General features: G+C 33.3%; 1 protein-coding gene across 1 annotated transcript in view; it reads left to right on the plus strand.

Annotated features, from left to right (window-relative positions):
- Nucleotides 1–10,036, plus strand: part of LOC110113096 (ATP-dependent Clp protease proteolytic subunit-related protein 4, chloroplastic) — a 34,127-nt gene extending 24,091 nt beyond the window's left edge. Inside the window, exons 4-7 of the mRNA XM_020845524.2 lie at nucleotides 4,675–4,801; nucleotides 4,959–5,036; nucleotides 9,484–9,597; nucleotides 9,665–10,036. Of these exons, the coding sequence (XP_020701183.1) occupies nucleotides 4,675–4,801; nucleotides 4,959–5,036; nucleotides 9,484–9,597; nucleotides 9,665–9,736 (391 nt within the window). The 3' untranslated portion in view covers nucleotides 9,737–10,036. The remainder of the gene's footprint in view (nucleotides 1–4,674; nucleotides 4,802–4,958; nucleotides 5,037–9,483; nucleotides 9,598–9,664) is intronic.
- Nucleotides 10,037–11,186: the final 1,150 nt, after the last annotated feature.

Raw genomic sequence — 11,186 nt, forward strand, 5'->3', positions numbered from 1 at the left:
TAAGAGATAAATGAAAACTATCCATCAACACTTAAAGCAAAATCCATCCACCATCCGCAACAGTTTGTCGAGGTGGACAAATTTAAATAAACTCTAGCTCACAAAGAGCCAAATGCCTAGTCGAAAATATCACTAGGATCCATTCTCAAACAATCTCCTGCCAGTAAGGACGTGGTACGTGTCCTCTAACCGGCGGTTCGCCGCCAAATGGCACTGCAGGTAAACGGTTATGACCAGGGGCCCTCTGAACCGAGTGGTTTTGCCGCCAAATGGCACCACGAATGCGGTTATGGCCAGAGCCAATATGCTCCTTAATGGCGTTAAATCCTTGAGATATGAATCAATAGGATTATGATCGATAGGGCACAAAGCCCTCTGTAAGCTAAGGTGGATTAAAATTTGTCCTCTTAGACAAACATTCAACCCCGGTCTATAAGGTTCCTTTGGACGAAGCAACCCATGGCTGCCGACAAGGATCATTCTGTTAGGTTGGGTCGACTACCTCCTCTGACTAAGTAGACCAGGGACCACGATGGCCCGGGACGACGAAACCATGGGATTCTTGATCGGGTCTATCATCCATTCCCCCACCATCCGCTTTAAGTTCAAGATTGTGAAATTTCTATTTTAAATACTAAACCTTTTAAAACCATCAAACATCCAAATCTTCAAATTTCCAAAATTCCTAATCCATGCTGCTACTATATGCCAGATAACACGTATATTCTACATATCTGATCGACGACTAGCCTTAACGAAAGTTCTCTCTCGTGATCCAGGGAGGGGTAATTAACTATAGGGGCTTGCGCCTATAGGAAACCAGAACTCAGATCATAAAGTCCTCGCAAAATGAGGGCGAAATATCTGGGTAGTGTCTTATCTACAAACCCATCTGCCTTCCAAAATTTACCTCGGAACCTATATCAGTTAAAACTCCCTCGCCGAATGAATAAAAAAGAAATCGCGCGGCGTGGAGGCCGGGGCCGAATTTTCGGAGCCCACATTATTTTTATCGAGCTTATTCACGAGTTCAAAATCGAACATGAATCGAGCTTTTATTGAGCTTCTTATCGAGCTTAATGTCTATCTTGTTCACGAACTTCAAATGATGTTGTTCGCGAACATAAATGAGCCAAACTCATTAGTGTTCAAGTTTGTTTATTTAAGAATCAAGTATTTAAAATATTGTTCAAGTTTGTTTGTTTATTTAATTAAATGATCGCAAACAAGCTTTAATCAAACCGAACAACGAGTAGCTCGCCGAACGTTTGGTTCGCTTGCAGCCTTATTCTTGACTGCATAACCAAGCATAACCGCAAAGACATCTAGTGCAATCTATTGCCAAATAGAACAAAGCCAACAGGCAGAGTTGCAAACAGAGACTTTGCTATAGAACAACAACAATTTTTAGGCCAGATGATAGAGAAATAAATACAACTAGAGACTCCAAAACATCTAACTCTTGGTCTCGCATCATCTTGTTTAGTCTAGCAATTTTTATCATTAATTTGTGGAGACTCTTTTGAGAGAGTTTGACTAACGAAATATAGGTTGGCATAGCATGCGCATTCTTTGTTCTGAAGCATCCATAAAAACTATAAAAACATGGGACATCAGAAACATTGACGTAGTATCTTCGAGTTTGAATTTTTTATTAATGTGTCTTTAAATGTTGATATTGCTTATATTCTTCTAGTTTGATTAGAATTAATCTTGACAAAATTCTTTTAGAATGAAATTGATGGATTACAACAAACGATATGGATTACAAAATACCTAGTAATGGCGATTTATTTTAGTCGCTAGTAGGATGATTCATGGTAGGTATATGGAATAGGAGATGGAAATGGGATGGATGAATTGTTATTACAAATGAAAAAATTGATGAAGCATTTATCCATGCAAAACATTGTGAAGATATTTTACGAATTATTGAAGTTCCATTGATCTTCTTTGAAGATATTGTCAACCTTAGTGATTTATTAAGGTGCTATCTCATTTTGCAGCAATGAAACTATTAATTAAATGTCAAAGTAGTGTGAACTACTTGAAATTAAACAAATGAAGTATGCTAAACTAGAAGTAGGTACCCACATTAACTCCAGAAGCTTTAAGATGATGAGAATAGTCCTAAATAATTCACGTATCTTGTCATGCTTTTTAGTTCCGTTCTTCCAAATTATTGAGTGTGAATATTTTTTTTATTTGTTTTTTCTTTTTCTTTTTGCTTCAGGTTTGTTGTGTGATAGAAAAGTACGACTCAAACTTAAAAGAAAATTTTATAAGATGGTTGTGAGACTTGCAATATTTTATGGCACAAAATGTTGGCCATTAAAAGAGAAATATAATATTAAGTTAAGTGCTGATGAGATGAGGATGCTTAGGTGGATGAGTGGATTTATTCTTAGAGTCAGGATATGAAATGAGCATATCCGTGAAAAAGTTGGAGTAGCTCCAGTGACAGATAAGACTAGATAGAGTCGCCTTAGATGGTTTGGTCATGTAAAACGGTGGCCTTCCGATGACCCTGCTAGGAGAGTATATGTATTAGATTCGGCTTATATTAAGAAAGGTAGAGGTATACCTAAAAAGACTTGGTTATAAAATATTAGAAATGACTTTTCTTTATTAGATTTAAATGAGAATTTGACTCTTAACATGACGCAATGGAGAAAAAGGACGTAATGGGATAAAGGCTTGATGTTGTTGTTGTAAATGTATTTGATTTATTTCTAATGTAAGTCTTTTGTAAAAGTCTATAAATGCTTCCACACTTTGTACATAGTCTAGTTATAAATTTCAAAGCAATTTTTTCTACTTTTCTGCTAGAACCGTTTTAAGTAATAAGATTTTCAGTTTTTGAAGGATTAGTAGAAGCATTAGTAACTTTCCTACAAGAGGTTTTCCATGCCCAAAGATGCAACAATGATTGCAAAACCTTTGAAACCTTCTCAAGAACAACCTTTTGCCAATATGTATTATCCTGAGCAAGGTTGTTAAAACCTAACCGAACAACATACCAGAAGAAATAGAGGTTCAAAGTTCAACCAGGGTTGAATCAGATGATATAATAAATAATATTATTATTTAAAAAAAGTAATAAAATTAACACAATAATATGACAATCTAACCTGAAGCTTAAACATAAACCCATCCTATTATACATATGAAATATTCCAATTAAAAACAATTTGGAAGTTTAAAATCATACTTTACAAACAATATAATTCATATTTAATATAAAATTAGTTTACATTTATATTTTCAAGTTTAATATAAATAATTTATAATTTATGTTATATGTTTAAATATAATTTATACCTATGAAAAGTATACAAAATTTACATTATAAAATTATATCTATAAATTCATGTTATATTATTTATTATTAAAAAAATAGATAAAAATTAAAATAAATCAATTTTTATATCATATAATTAAATAAAATGAAAAAATAATTGATAAAAATTAAATATTATTTGCATTATTAAATTTTAATTAAAAAAATATATGTAGAAATATATAGTGTTGGTATAGTGAACTTGAGAACTTTATCTTGGTGTCTTAGTCTCACATCATCTAGACACCATATGTTAGTATTATTTTTGTTATAAAATTTTTTATTCACATGGGAAAAGAAGTCACATCAAGGATTAGCCTTAAGCCCTTATCTTTTTGCTTTAGTCATGGATGTTCTTACTAGACATTTGCAAGAAGATGGACCTTGGTGTATGCTTTTTACTGATGATACTGTTCTTGTTGATAAGACTAGAGAGGAAGTTGAAGATAAACTCGAATTATGGAGGTCATCCTTAGCTTCTAAAGGTTTTCTTTTGAGTAAATCTAAAGCCGAATACATGGAGTGTAATTTTAGTAGTAATAGATCTAGTGGGGGGTTTGTGACTTTGAGTGATCAAGTCATTAATATGTGTAGTTGTTTTAGATATATTGGGTCTATTGTTTATAGTGATGGTGAAATAGATGGGGTTATTATTAGTAAAATTCAAGTTGGATGATATAAGTGGAGGAATGCTTCGGTTTGTTATGTGATAAAAAAGTGCCACTCAAATTTAAGGGAAAAATTTATAAGATGGTGGTGACACATGCATTACTTTATGGCATAGAATGTTGGTCATTAAAAGAAAAGCATAATATTAAGTTGTGTTGTTGAGATGAGGATGCTCAGGTGGATGAGTGGATTTACTCTTAGAGAGGATACGAAACGAGCATATCCGTGTAAAGGTTGGAGTTGCTCCAGTGATAGATAAAATTAGAAAGAGTCGCCTTTGATGGTTTGGTCATGTGAAAAGGTGGCTTTCCAATGACCCTATTAGGAGAGTAGATGTATTAGATTTGACCTATGTTAAGAAAGATAGTGTAGGCCTAAAAAAACTTGGTTAGAAAATATTAGAAATGACATTTCTTTATTAGATTTAAATGAGAATTTGACCCTTAACAAAATACAATGGAGAAAAATGATTCATGTAGCTGACCCCATGTAATGGGATATAGGCTTTATGTTGTTGTTGTTTTTTCTTTTTAGTGATCCTTCTTTGATCTGATGGCTGCATTGCAGCATCAACGACATTAATTAGGAATTCACAGAATATAGTCATTGCCCTATTAATCTTCTTAAGATGCTGTTGGAATCGTGTTCTTATATTTCTACTACAGGTATGTAAAACCACCTATTTTCACACTTTGTGTTGGCAACGCCTGGGGGGAAGCATCTTTACTTTTGGCATCTGGTGCTATAGGAAACCGTGCTGCTTTACCTTCATCAACAATTATGATAAAGCAGGTAAAATTTTTTGTAGCAAATTGAAAAATTGTGTACTTATATTTCTTGTGATCACTTCTCACTTATCTGCTGAGTTTGATCTCTTGCTTTAAACTTGTTTATTTTATATTCAGTCAATATCTTTACTGATATGATACTTCTTCCTTTAAACGTGCAGCCAATTGCTAGGTTTCAAGGTCAAGCAACGGATGTGGACCTTGCAAGAAAAGAAATTAAAAATGTCAAAGCAGAATTGGTGAGAGTTACTAGTTTAATGGATGTGAAGTCAAGAAATTTTAGCTTAACTTTTTATTCCTGTGTTTATTTAGTTTGATACTTTCTTTATTTTTTGGCCTGAACACTTCTTCCATTAGGTCTGAATGATCTAATGTGTACTACTTTTGAGATATAAAGGGCTTGCAATGAGTTAATTTAATGGTTGTTCTGTGTCACCAATGATTATTGCACTCACTGTGTTTTTTAGTAGGCCTTGTAGTATTATTGAGTAATTTCTTACAAAGATGATATCCTGATTGTTGGGAAAATAGTGGTGTACTCAAGTACTTCAACCGAGGTATCTGGACATCTTTGACAATCCCGTGATACAATAGGAATATCAAGATACAAATGAGATTGTATGTACTAACAAAGAAAGATATTATGCACATTTTGTTATAAATATTATTTTTAGCCCTTTAAATCATGGATTATAAAGTTGTAGAATTTCTTCTATTTTGTTTAGACTATTTTATTTTTTTCTCTTCCTAGAACTGTCTCCAAATGCCATGTGTCAAATATTTTGTATTAATAAGAAATATTATTTTCTCTGGCTCATTTCCGGACATGCTAATAAAGCCCTAGGTTTTTTTTTTTTTTTTTTTTTTTTTTTTTTAATTTCTTAACATATCTCTGACATCCGCTGTTGTTGAGCTATATTCTTCTCACATCTCGGCCTTTCGTTGTTGTCGTCCTTTTTCCCTGGCCTTCATCGTTGTTGTCATTTCATGTCGACTTTCATTGCTGTTGCCGTTGTCTATCACATCTCATCCTTCATCTTTTTATGCATCTAGAATTTCATTGTCATCACTTGGGTCTTTCTTAGGTCACCATTGAATAAAATCCTCAACAGGGAGCTGTAAGACTCTTGTCTTCTTGACTTGTAGCATTGCTAGGTATTTCTTATAATCGGTAGTCCTTTTGTTGGATGTAAAAACTAAAATACTGAGATGATAGAGGGCTTCTTATCCGCCTCTTGAGTCGTTGATCTCTAGCTGCTGCCAATCAGCACAACTAGTTCACGAGTCATCACCTTCTCCCTATATTTCTTGAGAAGAACATCAACAACAGGCCCGAGTGGTCTCGTTGCTCATCATGACCATCTTTGCTTTCTGTTGTTGAACTAAAAACCATCGTCCATCTTTGTTTGTTGTTGTCTCCAATCTAGATCGCTGCCATCATCCTTAATTATACCCTCGGCACAGCTTCATTGACTCCAAGACCTCTTTAGCTCTGGCTTCTGCTCTCCATTGTCATTGCTTGATGTTCACTAGCGCTGCTGCTCACCATTGTTTAGTCACTTTTGCTATTTAGGAAAAATAAATGAAAATATCTCACAACAATATTTGAGACTCCACACTTAACCCCATTTCAATCAAAATGAGATTGATCAATCGAGAACTCTTCTAATGAATCTTGAAAAATCTTCAGGTACTTATTCATTGGTGCATTGGCATTCAAGTGAGTTTCTTATTTTTATTAAATTAAATGTCTCAGATAAAACTTTTGTCAACTCTTAGGTCATGAATTTGAGAGTTATCGATCATATGAATCAGTCATCATAGACATTTAGCATATGTATACTCAAGTAGTAGGAAAATTACTAAAGCCAATGATTTTTAACCATTATAGCTGGTCTAGGAGATGTTCTAATTAGTCTCTCACTTGTGCTAAAGAATGTTTAATGTGTTCCAAAGCTGTGCACTCAATAATTTTTTTCTCAAGAGTTGTATTGTAATGCCATCTTTTATCTTACTCTATATTTCATGATAAGGATTTGGGAAAGATGATTGGACGTGCTAAGGAATGGAGTACACTTTATTATTCTGAGATAAAACAATTAAAGTGATAACAATTGTAAATATCATTTGTGATATCTTTCTGAGCATTCTTTATCCAATAAAGATAAAGTATTGCTTTATCATCATATAGACTAGGACATCTATCATTTATCTTAAGATTGTGTTTCCTTCTACGTATAAGGGGCTTGATATTAAAAACTTTTATTGTGTGTGCGTAAATTTACAAAATGCAAACAGGTGCATTTTCCCACCTTCAATAAAAGAAATTTAGTTCCCTTTTATCTAATCCATAATGATATTTGTGGTCTTTCTATTGTTTATAATATTTCTAAAGCACGTTGATTGTATCATTTATTGAATGATTGTACTAGATTTTCTTGGATTTTTCTACTAAAAAATAAATTTGTTGAGTTGTCTTCTCATTCTTCATAACATAGTACAAAACTAGAGTGATGTCTAAATCAAACGATCTTGGCCAGATAATGCAAGGGATTATTTTAATCAGGTCTCGATTCTACTTTCAAAAGGAATGCATTACAACAAAATGAAATTGGTGAAAAGGAAAATGATCATTTCCTTTATGCAACGTTAGCATTTCTGTTTTAAAATAATGTACCTAAATGTTACTGGGGGAAGAAGAGGTTGAACCATAGGATGGATTACATTGTCCAGCTTAAATGAAAAGAAAAAAATACTTTTTTCTTCAAATGGGTGGTTAAGGGTGTAACAGGTTCCCTTGGCCTGGCTGGTCTCCATCAAAGTCTTCTCCAGCTTTCCGGCTCAGACATCTAGACTGCGCTGCGTCTCATAGTTCTCTCACGCTCCCATATTCATTTCCTTGCAATTCTGACAATCACACGCCTTATATGTTACCTTCTAGAATCTTGGATTACATGAGTTATATGAAAATGTTGTCCAATTTTATCCCATCCTAAGCACTTCAAGTCATTTGATTCTTAGGATTTTTAGGTGTGTAGCTTTTGCTCACATTCATAGGCCAATCAAAAAAAATATTGATCCAAAGGCTATCAAATGTGTTTTTGTGGCATATTTATTGTTAGAAATTAGAGGTTTGAGAAGAAAAGCTTAACTTAATTGCATAATCTCTTCCCTATTTATAAATCTATACAAGATATATCATTGAGGAAACAACAAATTACAGATTTAATGCATAAAATCTCTAATATATTCTTTCCTAAATTAGTTCTTTCATTATGGAAAGAATTAATTATCTCTGGCGTGATCCATGAGAGCTTCCTACGGATTGCTTTATGTAACCGTCGGATCCTTTGCACTAGGAACGGTTGGATTTCAACATTTATCAATTTAAAAGGGATATGAGTGTTACCCTCCACCTTTCAAGAGATTTTTATACATCAGCTAATATCACTTTTCATGAAAAAAAAAATCACATTTTTCTTCTCCTAATCTTCAAGGGGAGAATCATGGAAGCACGTAATAATTTATCTTTCAATGATCTTCCTTTATCATCAAAATTATTGCCTCCCAACTCTGAAGCTCCTATCTCTTTATCTTATCCTGTATGCATACCTCTTATTGGCCATAATGAACCTATCTTCACATCTCATGTGTTTTCTATTTGACTGTTTCTCTAGTTTGGAAAAATGTCATCCAGAGAAAAAATTTATTTCCTAAACATGCACCAGTTTGAAGATCTGACCCCATTCCTATTAATGAGGAAATATTTTCAATTTCTATTTTATGAATTGAATCACATATTCATTTGTGTAGCAATCCATATCATAATTTTCCCATTTCCATTAGGTAGGGAACCAGGGAATGTATCAAGCACCTTATATCCACCCACTTTCTTATGTGCTGTTAAAAGGTTTTCAACATCTCGTAGGAGTTTCCATATATTCATAAACATTATTCCTATCCCTACCATGTTATTCGAGGCTTTATTTAATAAAAATTAGAAAAACTATAAATGGAGACATGAAAGCCTTATAAAGGAACAAATCATGAGATTCAGTAAGTTTAACAGCAAAAAATGACTCCAAGGATGCAAATGAGTTTACATTGTGAAATACCAAGTACATGGATCACTAGGGAGCTATAAGGCAAATTTACTAGCTAAGGGTTATATTCATAGCTATGACATTGATTACTAAGAGATTTTTGTTCCAATTGCCAAGATGAATATTATGAGAGTTGTAAATTTTTAGAATTAATTACGGCTTGGAATTGCCAATTTGACGTTAGATGGTAGAAATTAATAAAACAATTGCTCCAAAATGGAAAAATTAGCATGGGAAATAGATTTCTAGTACTTTTGAAGGGAATTTCTTCAGCATCGCATGTCAAGAGTAAATCGCTACATAATCATCTATTGCACAGGCTATACCAAAATATAAGCGATAATTGGCTCTCAAATAGGGTAAAAATTCTCTTAATTTGGATACAAAAGCATCTAAAATGAGTAATCAACCCCTATTTATGAGGTAGATTGGAGCTCTGCCACAAGGATGATGTGCTATGGGTGTTGGTAGAGTGAGCGTTGAGGCTTTTTTAGATTATAGATATCCAATATTTCTTTAATTTCTCTCACATTCAATTCTTGTTTACTCACTCTTCCATGAATTCATTGTAATTACTTCACAGGTTGCATTGTATGCAAAACACATAGGGAAATCTCCCGAGCAGATTGAGCTAGACATCAGACGCCCAAAATACTTCAGTCCTAGTGAAGCTGTGGAGTATGGCATTATCGACAAGGCATGTATTATTGCCTTCACAAAATTTGCAGAAGTTTACTATTGCTTACTGCTTTCTGTTGCCGCAGGTGCTCTATAATGAAAGAGGCCAAGAAGACCGGAGTGTTGTTTCAGACCTCAAAAGGGCCCAGCTTATATGATTCTTGAACATGAACCTGAATCACAAAGGTTAGTTAATGATCCAATAGCCACTTGATGGATAGTTGTTTTATGCATGATTCCGCCTGAGCACAACTCTCTCAGCTCCTCCAAGCATTTAGTTGATTTCTCTCAGGCTAGGAAACTTTAGAAGGCTTCTGTACATTAGCTGGGAATGATTAAAATATTCATTTAGGCCCCTTTAATGCATTATTAACATTGTTTAATATTGGAATCTGAGATTCTGAAGTGCGAATTTTTTTCTTTTTTCATCTATTTCTGAAGGTCATTTTTAAACTGTCCATACTCCATCAAATCGCTTGAGTTTGATCATTTCTTACAAATTTATTTATTTAATGAGCCAAATACTCAGAAAAGAGATTGAGTACTTATTTTGGGCTTTTTATATGTTATATTACAAGAATTTCGACTAAGTTGCTAAATGAATCAAGCTGAGTTAAATTTTATCCATTTTATTTGTTTTCTTAGCATTCTCAAATAAGGCTTATGTGTGTGTGTGTATATATATATCATATAATTCCTAATATGATATAAGCCTCCAATTTTATTTCTATTTATTTTGTGAAGCTTGAATATCAATTAAAAATAAAATTTGGATTTAATTTATTCTCAATATTTTCATAGCTCTTTACCTTTGATTATATATATTCTCAATATTTATCTTTATCAAGATAAATATGGGAATAGGTAATTTTTTGTTTCTTGGTGTTCAAAGCAAAGGAGCAGCTCGTGTTGATCAAAATATTGAGTTGTTGAAGAACATAAATTATTTTTAGGCCATCAGCCATACAAATCAAACAAAAAAGGTGAATCTAATCAAGTAACCTTTATGCCAAATATTAACTTAAAATGAAGCACAATTTTTTCTGGAAGAAATGTATCCCAAAGTGTATTGTCAATTTCACTTTAATGGGAATCTTCTTAATAAGATTGGAGATGTTCGTATCATTGATGTCGTTAATGATTTAATTGAAGTTATTTATGACCACATTGAGAGGTGAAATGGAATGGAAAGGGAGAGTGGAGAACCTTTTCTTTTTCCAAAAATCTCCACATGAGTATTGCCACTACATCAGGATCTCATAATAGGTTGAGTTTGCTACAATCATCAATTATTAAAGACAGCATAGATATAATGGAGTTAGCAACCTTTATTTTTTTTTCGAAAAGGATTGGAGATTGAATGAGCCATTTTCCTTATAGATTTGTACTTTGCTTTCACCAACACTTTGAGGGAGAATATATGTTGAGAACCTTTATAAAGGATAGCATACGTAGCAATAATGAGAACAATAACTAAAGGTAAGTCAATACCATCTTTGGATTTCGGCCTGCAAGTTCTATCCTTAGAGATAAGGTACAAATTTTTAAGATTAGCATTTCCATTGTAGAGGAATCAAGAGTAGCAACTATCGATCTTCTTTATAATGG

The sequence above is a fragment of the Dendrobium catenatum genome, unplaced genomic scaffold, assembly GCF_001605985.2.
Source record: "Dendrobium catenatum unplaced genomic scaffold, ASM160598v2 fragScaff_scaffold_1470, whole genome shotgun sequence".
In the NCBI taxonomy this organism is placed as follows: Eukaryota; Viridiplantae; Streptophyta; class Magnoliopsida; order Asparagales; family Orchidaceae; genus Dendrobium; species Dendrobium catenatum.